Source organism: Stenella coeruleoalba, assembly GCF_951394435.1.
Source record: "Stenella coeruleoalba genome assembly, chromosome: 4".
NCBI lineage: Eukaryota > Metazoa > Chordata > Mammalia > Artiodactyla > Delphinidae > Stenella > Stenella coeruleoalba.
This window is the reverse complement of record NC_137149.1, coordinates 68980186-68998209: the sequence shown is the minus strand read 5'-3', so window position 1 is coordinate 68998209 and position 18024 is coordinate 68980186. Positions and strand designations below refer to the sequence as shown.

The window sequence follows — 18024 nt, the reverse complement described above, 5'->3', positions numbered from 1 at the left end:
TCCAAAACAATTTTAAAAGACCACCAAAGAATTCTACTATCACTTTAATTTCACAGTTATCTTTTTTTTTTCAACCTTTCATTTATCTCCTGCATCTAGTGCATCTTTTCTAAGTTCCTTCTGCTGTGTTTCTGCCCTCACTTTGAGGTCCAAACCCTATGCTGTAATCGACTTTCTTAAGATTTCTCCCTAATTAGAAGTCTAGGTCTCCTAAAATTGCATCAAAGGGGCCTATCAGGGGCGTCCCTGGTGGCGCAGTGGTTGAGAGTCCGCCTGCCGATGCAGGGGACACGGGTTCGTGCCCCGGTCCAGGGGGATCCCACGTGCCGCGGAGCGGCTGGGCCCGTGAGCCATGGCTGCTGAGCCTGTGCGTCCCGAGCCTGTGCTCCGCAGCGGAAGAGGCCGCAACAGTGAGGGGCCCGCGTACCGCAAAAAAAAAAAAAAAAGGGGGGGGAGCCTATCATAAGAATTAATAATACTGTTAATGGCTAGCTAGCTCCTTCTCCCTTCCTCCCTCCCTCCCTCCCTCTCTCTCTTTCTTTCCTTCTTTCTTTCAACTATGAGACCATGTAATCAAATGAGTCGAATTGATAGAAGGGAAAGGTTCTGAGAGCAAACTAAGACAACTTTTAAAATTTTAAAATATTTAAAAAGAAGCATGCATTAAAGGATGGCTTGAGAAGCCTTCTCTGACACCCCAGTTTTGGTTCAGAGTCACTCCTCTTCTTACCATCAGCCACCTCCTACCTCCTGGCATCACCGCTTAGCATGATTGATTATTTTTACCATTTACACATGCTTTGTAGACAGTCATCTATTTACTTGTTTCTTTCCCCTCAAAGACCATGATGGCTACATACTATGTTCTTTATTTGTCTTTTATCTAAGTGTATGATGTAGTGTAACAATCAGTCCCTCAATTATCATTTTTTTGAAGGAAGAAAAACAAGAGGAAAGAAAGGAGGAAAGAAAGAAAATTTATTTATCCATTTATCAGTATCTTTCTACATGTAGCCCTCTTCAGAAGTTCCAGATTTAAGATAGACTGATATAAGGCTTTTGATTTTTTTTTGTTTTGTTTTTTGTTTTTGTTTTTGTTTTTTGCGGTACGTGGGCCTCTCACTGTTGTGGCCTCTCCCGTTGCGGAGCACAGGCTCCGGACGCGCAGGCTCAGCAGCCATGACTCATGGGCCCAGCCACTCCGTGGCACGTGGGATCCTCCTGGACCGGGGCACGAACCCGTGTCCCCTGCATCGGCAGGCGGACTCTCAACCACTGCGCCACCAGGGAAGCCCAAGGCTTTTGATTTAAATATGGGACAGTTCAACACCAAAATTTATATATTGGTGTGTGTATACACATACACACAAATATATACATATAATTCACATATTATTATATATATGTATACACACACAACAATATATAATACATATATAAACAAACCATATACACACATACATATATATATATATTTAGGTATATCTAATACATACTAATATGTAACATATACATATTACATCAGGTATATGATGGAATGAAAAGTTGAAATGACATCATGTTTTATAAAACCAGCACCAACTATTTCACTGGACTGTAGATTTCTTTATTATTATTTCTACATTATTTTATCTCCTCAAATATATAACTTTAGACTGGTGCATGGCAAGTGTGTAATAAATATATATATGATGTGACTATACTGGCACTAAAGATACCAAATAATCTTAAACTAAATGAAAAATTCTTCCAATGGTTGTGTTTTTGAATGACATTTTATTATTGAAATAGTTATTAGCATGGGATTTTTAAGTAACAAAAAATGTTTCAGTACAGCTCTCTAAGTAGCTGTTGAATTTGGATGAGATAAAATGAATATAATTATGCACAGTTCACAGGGTGATCATGAAATTATATATAAAAATTTAACCCAGTCCGTGCATATAGTAAATGCTTAATAGGTAATAAGTTCCTTTTACTATCACACAATGGGAATTCAACAGATAAGTATTTAAGGGTTGCTACATAAAGTTTCTAAAAGTTCCTAATTACATGTTAGGTGTAAAATAATCATAACATTTTCCAATATACACACTGTCAGGAAACAGCATCCAGCGGTGGGTGATAAAGTTAATTACTTTAGGAGATTTCTTTTTTCCTTTTATACTAATTTGGGCCAAATTTATTTTTAAGAAGAAATTGATACTATCATCAAACTAGAATATCAGTTAGCTCCATTTTGTAAGTACAGAATTTCTTTTTGAAGCTGATCCAAGAGATTCAGGGAAAGATAGCAAAGGTTTGTAATATTGCCAACAAGGCTCTTCATGCATTTACCTTTAGGATGCTGTAGATGAAAAATGTTGGATTGTTGAATATGAGAACTGAACTCTATTAGAAATAAAGGCAAATGATCTTATGCTTTTAGCATCTGAATCTAAAACCATGCCTTAAATTTTTTCCCTATATGTTTAATGTAATTCAGCAATTTACCATCATAGTACTTTTTCTACATGTAATTTATTGCAGGTTATCCATAGGTGTAAAGATAATACTTTATCTCATATTTGAGTGTGACAGGATTGGTAGGGCCTTATCCTTGACCATAATCTTCTGTGATAATCTATGTCGTTCCATATTATGCACATAGGACAAAGTCCTGGGCACTGTTGAGTGGTGAGTAGAGTGGGGAAACACACAACCATTTAACAACTCCTCATGCATTAGAAGTTACAATATGATTTGATTATTTCATTTGAAGAAGTAAACATTTCTGGAACCAACAGAAAGACTAATTAAATACTCAGGGATGGCAAGGACAACTTCAAAGAGGAAGTGTTATTTGAACTTATTTTTTAAGAACAAGGATTAAATGAGAGGGCATTTTATGTAGAGGAAAGAAAAAGTACCGCCCCCCCCACCTGAAAAAGAATGAAGGAGAATAACATGGAGTTGGGTATGGCTAAGGTATACAGTGTGGGACAGTGCTGGATCAGGATGGAAAGGAGACAAAGATCATGAAGGGTCTGATGTGCTATGCTGTGATCTTTGAACTTGATCTTTAGGCAAAGGAGAGTCATTGAGAAAAACTTGATCAGAGAAGAGACATCACATGATTTATTATTAGCAGTGTCATGGAGGGTATATAGGAGTTGGTGAGACTAGAAACAGGAAAACTAAAAGAGGCCATTCCAGAGGTCATTGCCAGTGAGGATTGAGAGAGAAGGGAAAGTCAAGAACGATGTAGGAAATATAATCAACAGAACCCAGTCAACAATTAAAATGCTGGATATGAGTAAGAAGTTCAGCCTGAGACTAAAAGTTTGACAACTGACAAAATGATGGTGGCTTTTACCTAGACTAGAAATAGAGGAGGCAGAAATTTGAATATTTGAACCCATGGCCTATATGAGCTTTTGAAATTTAGTGTTTTCAATGTCTATGCTTCTATTACATTTAAATGCTTTCTTTCTACAAAATAGAAAAGAAAGAACTGAAAAATTATTTTGCAAAGTAAATGGAAATATTGCTGTCCACAGCAGTATTTTGTGAGGATGGTGAAAAGGTCATAAAAGAAAGAGTCAATTAGCAAGCTTTAACTTATGCACCTTTTTTATAAGAAAGAAAATTAATACAGTGGAATTTTTTCAATCCTTTGTATTAGTAATATATATGCACACACACACATATATATGTGAATTGTAGTTCTTAGCACATTAAGAATGCTCAATTTATGTTGATTTATAAAATAATTCATTATCTTAAAAAGGTAAAAGCTTATCATTATATATATTGGACATAAGAATCATTTTTTATTAATATGTATTTGGGGAGCAAAATGTAAATTTATATCAGCATAGTTTTTATTTTTAAATTCTCATAACTTAGTTGTTAAGCTGGTTTCTATCAGTACTTAGACAACAGCATAGGATTTCAGGTTGGTGATTAATAAGCTCCAAGTTTCTAACTAACCCAGGGATACTAGATATGTAATAGCCTGTGCTCAGACTAAACTTTGAACTCTTAGTGTTCTAGGGTATCCCATGTGCTCTGGATTCCATCTTTAACAACTTGAAATGGGATGGGGTCACTAGAATCTCCTCAAAAGAGAATCTAACCTGTGATAGTAAAAGTGAGATCTTTGAGAACATCTTCATTCTTTCCCCTGTCAGAGTCCCACACTGAGCATGTAGCAAAGTCTTGATGAAACATTACCTTGAGGAACATCAATTGCTTCTGGCACCACTAACAGCTTCCCTTTGAAAACATTCTCTCCCTTGTCGGTCAGGCAGGGGACGTCTCTGGACAATACTTAATAAACTCTTAGCAGCTATTTGTTAATTGAACCAAACGGTCCCACTAAATCCATGGGAATCAATGTGCATTCAGTCTCCTCTTCCCTTTCCTAGTTGATTTCCTTTACTAGTGCTTTGGGGAGAGAGGTTTGTCTTCAGCTTCCTCACCAGAGCACGCTGAATCATTAGGTACTGAAGAAAGACATTTCAAAGAAAGAGAAGGCACTACAAATCTTCTACTTGGTGATGGTTCTAAGGGCCAGAACAGTCCCAAACCTTATTGGGGGATAGATAGACCCTCCAGTGATTTCAAAGTCACATTCATTTGTAACCCATAATCAGTGACTGTCATGATAGGGTATGTTTAGTTTATCCTTTGAGGACTTTGTGTCCTGTCCATAAACATACAGCCATCGTGATTCTTGTTTCGGATCCCCAAATGTGCTATACTTTTTAAATCAATGCATTTTCATTAGTAGGAAAAAAATCAAAATAAATAAACAAAACTACAAGAACAAACAATATACAAAGATTCAAAAATTTAAAAGCACCAGGAGCCACACTGAGAGGAAATTTCATGTATTCAATATACGTTTATATTTCATGTTTCCAAATCATTGTAAAGAATCAAAGTCCAAAACTTAGAACTATCATGAAAAATGATTGTAAGAAAACACAATTCATATTGGTTTTATTATTGGTCTTAACTCTTCCTGATTTTATGGGCACTATATTTATCAAACATGTGTTAAGTGTCTACTGGGAGGAAGATATTGGATAAGCAGCAGCAATTCTTTTGTGGTGGAATGGTGACAAATTATATGATCAGATTCCAGGTTTTCAACTTTTAATAGGGAACACTAAGCTCCATATACACAAAAGTCTGTTAAGTATTTGTTGACTTTACTGAACTTGACTGATGACAAATGGCACATGTAGCTGTTAACAGAAATCATCCCAGGAAGCAAAATGTCTTTGTTGCTGCTGAGAGAGTAAAGCAAAACAGCAATGGCTAACTTGTCTTAAAATATGTGCACGACATCCTATTTATGATACATGGTGAACAAAATTATTAGCATCCTCATCTTCTTGAAGGGATGTCATTTACAGTTTGATTTTACTCTCCATCTTATGAGTGTGTGCCCTTATTAGTATTAGTGTTATATCTAAATTACAGGGGTGAAGACGATATACCTTATTGCTTGGATGGTTAGCTGCAATTAATTAATGTCTTTTAATACAATTAATATCTTTCCTGACTCCTTAATTATTATCTTTTTTTTCTTCTTAGAGTATGTGAATGATGTTTGTAGTTGGCTTTGGCTTCTCATAGAAGCAGACTCTAAGATACACAATCATCTGGGAAGGGATATCAGGCGGCACTAGCTGAGGGAGGTCAAAGTGATACAGGGAAGGGAGGACAGCCAAAGCAGGGTACCATGGTGAGCAGGTTACTGCTGAGGACAGTTGTAGTTTCCTCCCTGAAGTCATCTGGGAAATGGTGTAGAGCATGCCTTAGAGTTGTCTCCACTGAGAGGGAGAGAAAGCTGAGTTCCTCCAACTCTCATCCATCGTTGGTTGATGGCTGTTCCCAGGAACACAAACTTTTCTGCAATTACACTCTGCCCTGCACAGCCAGGAAAAGCCCTCAGGCAGAGAATCACAGGAGCTTGCAGCAGAACATCCCAGCATGTAGAGCAGCGGTCCCCAACCTTTTTGGCAGCAGGGACTGGTTTCATGGAAGACAGTTTTTCCATGGACTGGTGAGGGGTTGGTTCAGGAGGTAATGCGAGCAATGGGGAGCAATGGGGAGCGGCAGATGAAGCTTTGCTCGCTCACCCGCCGTTCAACTCCTGCTGTGCGGCCCGGTTCCTAACAGGCTGCAGACCGGTACCAGTCCACAGCCCGGGGGTTGGGGACCCCTGATGTAGAGGAATCATGATTGTCAAGGGGCTATGGACAAAGAACTGGCAGCAGATGCTACATTGGTCTTCTATGGATGTATACTATTGTAAATGTTATTAATATAATTATACTATCAAATTTTTTACTTGGAATCATCATCTATTATAATAAAAATAATCCACAGATATTTTGCACGTAACTCAGAATTTCTCTCCTCTCCAGGAACTTTCCTGCCACTAGACCTAAAAACCTACTTCCATTTATTTCAACATTCTGTCTTCTCACCCTGATATAATTAAGGATATTCCCTCCTCCTTCTTCCCTCCATGTATATAATGTCAATCTCTTTTAATGAATGCACTACCTGCTTACTCAGGAATATTCCTCTTTCACTGATCTTGTCTCCTGAATATTCAGCGGCTCCCTTAGTCTCTTCCATCTGCATTGCCAGATCCTTAACTATCTTCCACCTTAAACAAGCAAACAAAAACTGTCTCTTTTCCCCCACCTTCCCTTGTTGCTGGAGTCCTGTTTCCCTTCACAGTCGAACTTCTCAAAGGTTGTTTAAAATCACTCTAGGCTCTTCCTCTTCTCTCACTTCCCTCACTTCAAGCTGGCCTCTGCACACATTACTTTACTAGTGGCTCCCAGGTCTCTAAATTCAGTAAATGTTCCAGACTTCAGATTACTGGATCTCTCAGCAGCAGTGACCGTACGCAACTCACTTCTTCGCAGTGGTGTAAGCTGCCTTTGTAATACTATAATCTCTAGCTTTAGGGACACTTTATTTTCCTCTACTTTTTCTGAACATGCATAGCAGGAGAGTATTCCTTGAAATGCATACATTCTTTAACTGTGTTTATGATGTCCTTAAACTTTGAAATTATTTTCTTTAAGGTAACTTTGCCTATCTCTGTTCTGTCTTGAGGTGTTGCTCTTACTGTTTAGAGCTTTGAGGGTAATTTTATTTTTCTCCCTTTAGATTCTTAGTTGGCACCTCATGGCAGCCACTAGGATGATCACATTCTCCTTTACTCTTTACTTGCCATTTGGTGTGTAAGTGGATATTCTTCATGTCCTTAGCATGAATATATTCATGTATTTGTATCAACTCTCTTTTCTAACTTTACAACTCCAGATTAAGGAGAATAAATTCCATTTGCCTCTATTTGGGTGAAGACTACCAGAACATTTTAATTTCTCTCTCTTGGAACATTTTAAACCAATATCTATAGTGACTAACGTTTTATTCAATTGTTTATTGAATAAATGTGCCAGGACCAGCTACATAATTTGTGAGGCCCAGTCCAGGATGAAAATGCACGGCCCTTTATGCAAAACATAATGAAGAATTTCAAGGAAGCAAAAACAGAACATTAGACCAGGCATGGGACTTTTCTGAGCACAGGGACCTATGTGACTGCACAAATTGTATAGCTATGAAGTAGACCCTGTGCAAGTGTTTGGGGGCAGGTGGCAGCTGAGAATTAACTTTAGAAATGAGTTTTACAACAAAATTTCACAAATACCATTTTTTTGGAATAAAATAGTATATAAAATAACAATGTTGAAGGAATATATTTATTTGGAACACTGTAAGTGTGCTTTTGGCACAGAGTATTGTGGTAAATAGAAATATGTAGTTGATAAGAAAATACTTTTAGTTTTAAATTTATTCTTGACTGTGGTACAGGGCTTTGTTTACCCTGAGGGCTCAGGAGCCAGAGTGCTTAGTTCCTAAAACCTGGCTCTGTCCACCCAACAGAGTGTGGGTCATGGGGCACACTTCCTTAACTTCCCGTACATCAGTGTACAGATATATTGGGATGATAACAGAGAATCTATCTCATAGATTTCTCATGTAGATTATTACATTTCAAGTCCTTTTAAGAGTAAGCATTCAGTCGACTCTGTTATTTCAAAATCCTTTTACTTTTTATTTTTGCTTTAGTGGATACAATATTCCAGACTCAGTTTACTGTCTCTTTCATGGTTGTGAATTAATGTTCAGTATAATATTAAAATATTTCATGATATTGTTTGTGTAGAATTACACATTTGACACTTAGCAGTTAAGGCATTAAGTTCATGATGGTAGAAATTAATGATGTACTTTTTTCTTATAAGAACACTGAAAGGGTTTTAGTTTTAAATTTTTCCTTTGAGCTTTCCCCCCATTGCCATTTGGCTTATTTAAAATCAAAGATCTAAATCACCTGGTTAATAAAGCAATCCAGTTAATTGTGCTACACGTTATAAGTTACATAAATTTCAAATCTAATTCAATTTAATCTTTGCGGTTTAGGCATTCTTAGATACATGTAAAGGCAAGCTTGTTTGGAAGTAATCCTTGTGATTAATGAATGCTATTTGCTTTATTTTTATGTTACTGAATGATAAAGCTTTTTATAAAATATGAATTATGTTTATTTATAATGATTAACAATGTGTTTGTGCTTTATTGAGAAGATACACTAATTTACAAACTAAATCTCTACCAGCATGAAATACCATTTGAAATATTTGGTTTAATGGTCAATTACAGGACTGTATCAAACAGTAACCATACCAACTGTACTTTATTTTCCATACTGGTGGTACATTTAAGATAGTTTCTGAGAAACTATTCATTCTGAGCAGTGTGCTGAAAACAAAATGCTCTAGTCAGGTATAGTTTCCAAATAAGAATGTCATAATCCTTCTAAGCATTTAGCATTTAGGATTGTTACACCCTATGAAGTAATTAAGTAATACAGCTATTTTTGTTGGTTGTGAAGATTTTGTTGGTTGAAAAGAAAGCAAAAACGAAATATTCCCAAATATCACAGAACTTTCTAACCATGCCATGTACTTGACCCCTTCTCTCTCCTGTGGTTCTCATTATATAATGTCTATATTCAATCTCTTTTTCTTACACCAGACAGTATTACTGAAGTCTTCACTAACATCTATGTGACCAGTTTTGGCCCCGTCTCAGATACAGATATGGTGAGTTTTTCATTAAACAGTATTTTTACTTCATATAATGGGAAGTTTGGGGGGTAATTTAGAATAAACACGTATTTTTAATGTAATAGATTCTGGATCTGTCTCATGCCTATTTAGTCTGCCCAAATACATGGAGAGTTAAGACTGTTAATCTGCTTATATCTGTGTGCAACATTCTAACTTGAGTGTTCAGATTAACCCTTCATATTTTATATTATCTTCAAAATTTTCTACCCAGCTGCAGTGTGGCAAACAATTGTTTAAATAAAAATAATGATATTACTGAGAACCCGGTACGCGGGCCTCTCACCGTTGTGGCCTCTCCTGTTGCGGAGCACAGGCTCCAGACGCACAGGTTCAGTGGCCATGGCTCATGGGCCCAGCCGCACCACGGCATGTGGGATCCTCCTGGACTGGGGCACGAACCCGTGTCCCCTGCATTGCCAGGTGGATTCTCAACCACTGCGCCACCAGGGAAGCCCAAACCACTTTGTACAATTAAGGCCCCTATTTGACTTCCATACGTCTGGGGCAGTTTCATAGATAACTGCTTCTTACAGGTTGTGGTTACGGTCGGTGTTACAAATGGAAACCTTCTATTAACATTGAGTAAGGTGGATTTCTTGTCATCCTAGCTACATAAATACACTACATACATTCATACATATAAATTAATCTAAAGAAAACTAGAATCTTAACATTCTTGAATTCTATGGAACTGGTCTTTATTTTTCTTTAAAATGAGATCAGTAGAAGACGGAAATTAGTCTGTTGGGTTAGAAATCAGTGGACTAGATACATCATCGATAAATCCTTGGTTAAGCATAAGAATTTTAGTAATCCATCTTCCACTTCTACTGCTATCTACAGTGCTCTATTATAGAAGTTTTTTTGTAAAAATTATTTTTCATCCACCTTCCTTATGGTCAGGGAATGAGAATTAGAGGAGATGCCCTTGTCCCTGCTTTGCCTGGCCTTTCTCCATCATGTCATCTCTTCCTGATTTCTTCCCTTTATCTGATACCCCAAGGGGAAGGATAAGTGTGCAGGTTTTCCACCTGGATAAACACACAAAACTAAAGGTTTTCCTTTTTTGCAGATGCTCATTAACAATATTAGCCAATTATTTTTTATTGAAGTATAGTTGATTTATAATATTGTATTAGTTTCAAGTGTACAGCATAGTGATTCAGTTATTTTGTTTTCAGATTATTTTCCATTATAGGTTATTACAAGATATTGAATACTGTTCCCTGTACTATACAGTAAATCTTTATAGCTTATCTATTTTATGTATAGTAGTTTGTATCTGTTAATCCCATATTCCTAATTTACCTCTCCTCCCCTGCCCCCCCCCCGCCTTTGGTGACCTTAAGTTTGTTTTCTATGTCTGTGAGTCTATATCTGTTTTGTATATAGAGTCATTTGTATTATTTTTTAGATTCCATATGTAAGTAATATCATACATTATTTGTTTTTCTCTGTTTCAGTTACTTCACTAAGTATAAAATTCTCTAGGTCCATCCATGTTGCTGTAAATGGCAATATTTCATTCTTTTTCACAGCTGAGTAATATTCCATTGTATACTTATATACCACATCTTCTTAAGCCAATTTTCTATTGACAGGCACTTGAGTTGTTTCCATGTCTTGGCTATTCTAAATAATGCTACTGTGAACACTGGAGTGCATGTGTCTTTTAAAATTAGAGTTTTTGTTTTTTTCCAGTTATACACCCAGGAATGGGATGGCTGTATCATATGGCAACTCTATTTTTAGTTTTTTGAAGAACCTCCATGCTGTTTTCATTAGTGGCTATACCAATTTACATTCCCATAATTATCCATTTTATTGGGACCTCCCTACCTTTCCTTTAGGGAGCAGATATGCTGGTTTTATCACTAAAAAATCAGTTTTTCTTCCACCCAGAGCCATTTCTCTGACCTCATAGTTCTTTTTTACATTAACTTGGATGGCTGAAGATGTAAAGTGGAAGAGGGGTGATGACCCCCAATTTTGGGGAGGTGGTTGATACCAAACACTGCTGATCTTTGAAGTTCTTTCAAATTAGAATGTGAAGATTTAAGTGCTTTTGTTCCCCAACTTCAGGCATTAGCTACAATTCTGCAACAACAGGAAAAATCCCACTTTTCAACATAACTCTCCTCCTCCCTTGCAGTATCCTATATCATGACGTGAAATATTAATCCTCCTCTTTCCATAGGTTAATTTCAGTGTACACAAACTTGAAAAGATCACAGATACATATTTTTAGTAAGAGTGTGTATCCCAAACATTATTGGTTGGCAGTAAAGATAATATTTCTGTGAAGCTTGTCTTAATAAATGCTCTCTATCTTAGAGACCGTGAGAATGAGCACCTAACCTCTATGTGGAGTCAAGTGCAGAGAGTCAGAATTTTGTCAAGCACTACATTGAAAAATTAGCAGAATATTATATAAATTATGGTTCTTATATGGTAAGCTATGGTGTTTTCTCGCCAGCCAAAACAGAAAGGCAAATGATATAGGACCCCAAAATATCAAAGTTTTCAATGTTTTAGATTTTGTGTAGTGAATATTAATACTAACAGTTACTATGCTAAAGTTTTTTTGTTTGTTCATTTTGCAGAGTGAGTTCTTTTACCTGAAAAAATCAGAAGTAAACAAATCTTCATATATGCTTTTTCTAGACATGCAATTGTTTGTTATTTGAGGGTTTTAGACAAACAGTTACATTTTTGGCAAAATATATGAAGAGACTTTTTTCCACTGGTGATAATGGATTAAACTAATCCTCCTCTTCTTTGTTCTGACCACTCTTTGGGATCACTGAAAAATTTAGAAAGCTGGTAGCTTCAACTCAAAATGGATTAAAGACTTGAATGTAACACTTGAAACCATAAAACTCATAGAAGAAAATATAGGGAGTAAGCTCTTTGACATTGGTCTTGGCGATGATTTTTTAAAATTTGACACCAAAAGCAAAAATAAACCAGTAGGACTGACTATATCAAACTGAAAGCTTCTGCACAGCCAAAAACCATCAATAAAATGAAAAGGCAATCTACAGAATGGGAAAAAAATATTTGCAAATTATGAATCTGATAAGGGGATAGCAACCAAAATATATAAAGAACTGGTACAACTCAATATTAAAAAAAAAAACAGAAACCACAATCCAATTTAAATAAGGAATAAAAACTGAATAGACATTTCTTGAAAGAAAACATACAAATGACCAAGAGGTACATGAAAATATACTCAACATCAATAATCATAACAGAAAAGTAAATCAAAATCACAAGGAGATCTCTCCTCACACCTGTTAGAATGGCTATCAACAAAAAGACAAGATATTCTGTATGATATCACTTATCCACTTATATGTGAAATCTAGAAAATAAAATAAACTAGTGAATATAACAAAAAAGAAACAGACTCAGAGATAGAGCGAACAAACTAGTGGTTACTGGTGGGGAGAGGGAAGGGAGGAGGGGCAAGATAGGGGTACAAGATTAAGAAGTACAAACTACTATGTGTAAAATAAACTACAAGTATATATTGTAGAGCACATCACAGGGATTATAGCCAATATTTTATAATAACTATAAATGGAGTATACCTTTAAAACTGTGAATCAGTATGTTGTATACCTGAAACATATAATATTGTACATCAACTACACCTCAATAAAAATAGTTTTAAAAAAAGGCAAGAGATACATGTTGTCAATGATGTGGAGAAAAGGGGATCTTTGTGCAGTTGGCAGCCATGTAAGTTGGTGTAATCAGTATAGAAAACAGTATGGAGGTTTCTCAAAAAATTAAAAATAGAACTATCATATTATTCAGTAATCCACTTCTGGTATGTATATTCAAAATGAAAATAGGATCCCCAAGAGAAATCTGCACTACTGTTTTTTTTTGTTGTTTTTGGCTGTGCTGCATAGCTTGTGGGATCTTTAGTTCCCCCACACAAGAGACTGAACCTGGACCCATGAAGTGAAAGCACCGAGTCCTAACCACTGGACCGCCAGGGAATTCCCTGCACTCCTTTTTTTATTCACCATTTTCCACAATGCCAAGATATGGAAATATGATGTGATATATATATATCACATGAGAAAGAGTGAAATCCCGGCATTTTTGACAACATGGATGGACCTCAAGGGTATTATGTTAAGTGAATAAACCAGACAAATATTGCATTGTATCACTGACATGTGGAATAAAAAAGTCATAAAGAGATGTTAGATAAGTGGTTGCCAGCTGCTGAAGGGTGGGGAAAATAGGGAAAAGTCGGTGAAAGGGTATAAACTTTCAGCTACAAGATGAATAAGGTCTGAGGATCTAATGTAAGGCATGGTGACTATAGTTGATAACCCTGTATTGTATAATTGAAATTCACTAAGAGAGTAGAACTTAAATGTTCTTGCTAAAAACAAACAAAATAATAAATAAATAGATATGAGGCGATATGTTAATTAACTAGACAGAGGGAATCCTTTCACTATGTATATCAAATCACCACTATGATTGTTTCAAATACCTTAAATTTTTTCGTCAATTATACTTCAATAAAGCTGAATTTTTCTTAAAAAAAAGGAAAATAAAAAGAAACTGTGATCGTTTAGTTAGTGTTTCCATGTAGGAATTTCTTCCAGGCATTTGATGGGAAATTTATATATTTTTACAAATCCTAAATTCTGGGAAAAATCAAATAAGAAAATGGGAAAAAGCATTATAATTCTCCTGCAAGAATTAAAGCTTAGCATAAGGAATCCACGGATGTCAAGTTGCAGCCCAGAGCAGGGAATGCTGATGTGTGAAGCTGAACACTCAAGGTTAAGGACAACAAGTCCCAGAACTGGGACAGGACCGTGTCTGAGTGAAGCAGTCATGATCAGGTAATAATGTGTCTAGCAGTTGTGTGTCCTGTCTGCTGCTGTCATTTTGAAATAAATTTGAAATAAATATTAATAAGCTATATGCAAAAATAAATATATAAAAATAAAAAGGTGGGAGCTCATGTTAGGCGTATAGTCATTGGCAATAGAGCAAATTTAAACTCATCTGTGAACTGAATTCAGAATGTTGGTGTCTTCAGTGACTTTAGCCCAAGAATTTAAAGAAATTTTAACAAGCTCAAGTTAGGCTTTCTTATTTTGGGGGACACTACCAGACATTATATTAAATATGAAAATGCACTCATATTCCAAGCCATATAGGTTGAATTAACTTGAGTAGAATTGTGTTTGACAACATTTAAATATTAAAAAATCACTTATTTCTATTTTTTTAGTTTTCTTTATGTATTTTGGATTATGTGTGTGTATGTATGTGAGCACATGCACTTGTATACTGAGAAATTCCCTAAAATGAAATACATATTTAACATCTCTTAGGCTCTTGAGACGCTTGAAGGCCCTAGACGTTTTTTCCTAATACACATTTTCTTTGAATCACCTAGCCTAACATAGTCCTATATAATTGTCTTTGGTCATGTCAAATTTTCTACTTTGTTTCCATCTTTATGCACCTTGTTTACTCAGTCTTACCAATAGTTGGGTTGGGGGGAGTCTAATTAGTTGCAAGACCACTAACTGGGTTACTTACTCTATCATCAGAGCCCAGTTAGAGGAAAGGATCCATAACAGTAATCAGAACAGGGAAAATCTCATAGAATGAATTATAGATTAGTACAAGATGGTTAAATAAAAATGTAAAAGAAGACTCTAAGCAATATAGATTTAGCAGATGCAGAGGGCAGCATCTGCTTCTGGGGTGAAGCATCATGAACAAGGAAGGAACTCAGGACTCATAAAGGAGTCCTTCCCCTAAGGCCAAGACTTAAAGCTCACTGGAGAGGACTTTGTGGTTAGAGGAGTATGCACCTCCTGCTGGTGAAGAAACATATGAGGGTACATGCTGAAGCTGGTCAGAGGAATAGCCTGCCTGCTGGCTGACAACTAACAGCTCGGCAGTTCTTTGAAGCTGTGTCAGAGAATGACAGTGCGCCTGAACCAGGAAGAGAACCAGAAAGAAAAGCCCTCTTCTCTTGCTATGACATGGCAGTATCCCTCCGGCACCTTCTAATGGCAAAGCCTAATATTGTGTGAACTGGTGAAGGAGCACTGTTTACAGAGCCCTTCTCCTGTGTCACAAAGAAGGGGAAAGGAGGGTGGACTTGGAGCTGAGAGGCAATTCACTAATAATAGGTGTACATAATAATGTGTGATATGAGGAGGATTTTGAGGGAGAGTCAAGAGGTAGTTTGACCATGCAACAGCTGCTGTTTGATACGTGTCCAAATCTAGAGGAGAAAATGAAAGCTGAGTAATTCATTTACACATGTAACACAGACACACACAAACACACACACTTACTCATATTATAAATATATCAGGGAAGACAGAGCTCAATTTAAAAACATGTATACATTTTGTGAAGAGAAATGACTTGGACCTCACGGTGCTCACATGGAGTGATTTCCAATCTTGATATTACTTTTGTTGGAAAGCAAAACAAATAATGAGGACGAGTTTGATATATGTTAGTATGGATGGCCAGGTCAAGAAATGAAACTTATATGTGCGACTCGAAAGAGAAAGAAATTTAGTATGACGCAGAGGTACAAGATACCCACATTATTATTACCTATACATAAAAGTGGATATGAAGATATCTAATTCATGTCTTACAGAAGAAATTCGTTAATGGGAAAACAGTAAAGAATAAATTTAATTTCACTTTTGGTAGCTTAGCTAATACCCTTATTTCTATGCAGTGTGCATACTCAGTAGCAAGACTTAAACTCCTAAGTCCTCCTGTGCAGGTCACTGATGTAGATTTGCTATGACATTAGCCTGAGAGGAAAAAGCAGCCTAGCAAAAAGAATTAAGAAGCAAAAGAGCAAACACACACACACACACACACACACACACACACACACACTGCTGTCTCAGAATCATTATCTAGTGAAATTGTCCAAAGAAAGTTGCAGATCTAAATTATAATTAAAGATTGTAATTACAGCCAAATTAAGTACAGTTTTTAAAAAAATTTTTTTAAGCAATTAAGTACAGTTTTTTTTTTAATTTCAAGATTTAAAAAAATTCATGAGTAAGAAGGTAAACTTGGGGATGTACTAGCAGCTAATTGACAAAGTTGGTAGTAGCTGACTGCACATTTAAGCAATTTATAGCTCTTCTGTGTGTAGTTTTTACTTTTTTATTTGGTCTATATAGGGGGTCTTTTCCCATTCTGGTAAGCATTTTCACTGTGTGAGCATATTCTTCAGATATAAGTGGTATAGCCACCAACTATTGCACTGAAACCTAGACTAAGAACTCAGCCCAAATGGTTACCTCTTGCACTGCTAAGTGTTAGGGTTAGATCTTGAATGATGAACACTTTGAAGTCATCTCAAGATTTCTGATCTAGAGTTTACCATTAGGCTATTAAGAAACAGGCAGCCAGGTAAGTGGTGACCTTGGTTTATTGATCATATCAATCCCCTTAGTTAGTACTTGTCTATCTTATGAAAACACAGAGTGCATTAACTCTTAGAAACCCCAGAAGCTATTGGGATATTATGTAGTTCAGTAGTTAACATCATAGAGAGCTTTAGAGAATTATTAGATCTTGATATTTGGCCGAAAATTAACACTGGGTTTAAGCTGTCAACACTTATCAGAAGTTGCCATCTGTTAATGTTTCCTCACTTTCAAGTCAGAATGTAGAAGTTGATTACTGGACAGTTATTGATATTTTGGAAGGATAGGAATTAGACTTAGCTAATATTCAACCAATATTTTTCAGCACCCTCCTAGAATTTTTAATAATGTTCCTCAAAATGAGAATGATAGACACTTGTGTTGGGATCAGTTGGAGTATTTATTTAAAAAGTGGTTTTCTAGGTTCCTTCTACGATCTGTGGAATCATAATTGCTTGTTGTGGGGCATGACAGTCTGCCTTTTAACAGGGTTGAGGTATTTGACTTTATGCTGAGGGCAGCCAAAAACCATCATAGGATAGGTGGAGGACCGGGGTAATACAGAAGGAATGTGAAGAGTCAGATTTTCTGCAATCCAATAATTTGTATTAGAGGACAAGGAAAGGAAAAAATTGTTTGAAAGCTGATATATGCCAGCTAAGAAATGATTGTAGACTGGGTCAGGGTAGAGGGACTACTACCCTGAAAGAAAGAACTGAAAAGATTTAAGAGATGTGACAGAAATGATAAGTCTTTGTGATCTGTTGGAAGTAGAGGTTGAAGGAGATGTATAGGATGAAGGCTTGGGGGCATTGGGTGGATGGTGGTACCATTCACTGGGATATGGAACACAGGAAGAAAAGTTTTGTTTGCTTTTGTTTTGGTGTCTAGGGGATGAGTATTTACATTTTGGATGTATTGAGTTGGGGGTCTTTGTGAGAGATTTAATTGGAGATGTCTAGGTAGCAGGAATAGACCTGGAGCTCAAGAGAACTTAGAGTGCAGATGGCTTGGGAGCCATCTGATGGTAGTTGAAGGCATACATGAACTTGTGCAAGGAAAGAGATTAGGATGAGATGGTAATCATACCCTGACAGAAGCTCTAGACTAGAAGAGGATAAAAAAGATTGCAGAGGAATCTGAGAAGGAGCAACCATGGATGTCTGTCCAAATGGAGGTGCATTCCCTTCTCTGACTAGACTGTGCTCTGATCCTTAAGAACAAACATCAGAGATCGCTGCTTTTCCCTCCTTATCAGATGCAACAATGTTCAGTAGTCAGGTGTCTGTATAATTTATGGCCCTCTGTCCAGGTAGGATTCTGTATCCTGAAGGAAGTAT

At 36.6% G+C, this 18024-nt stretch overlaps 1 protein-coding gene across 2 annotated transcripts in view; it reads left to right on the top strand.

Annotated features, from left to right (window-relative positions):
- Positions 1–18024, top strand: part of GABRA2 (gamma-aminobutyric acid type A receptor subunit alpha2) — a gene marked incomplete at its 5' end in the record, with an annotated part of 119106 nt that overhangs the window by 39158 nt on the left and 61924 nt on the right. For both annotated transcript variants that reach the window (XM_079920078.1, XM_079920077.1), the window contains one exon: positions 9121–9188. In XM_079920078.1, the coding sequence (XP_079776204.1) occupies positions 9121–9188 (68 nt within the window). The remainder of the gene's footprint in view (positions 1–9120; positions 9189–18024) is intronic.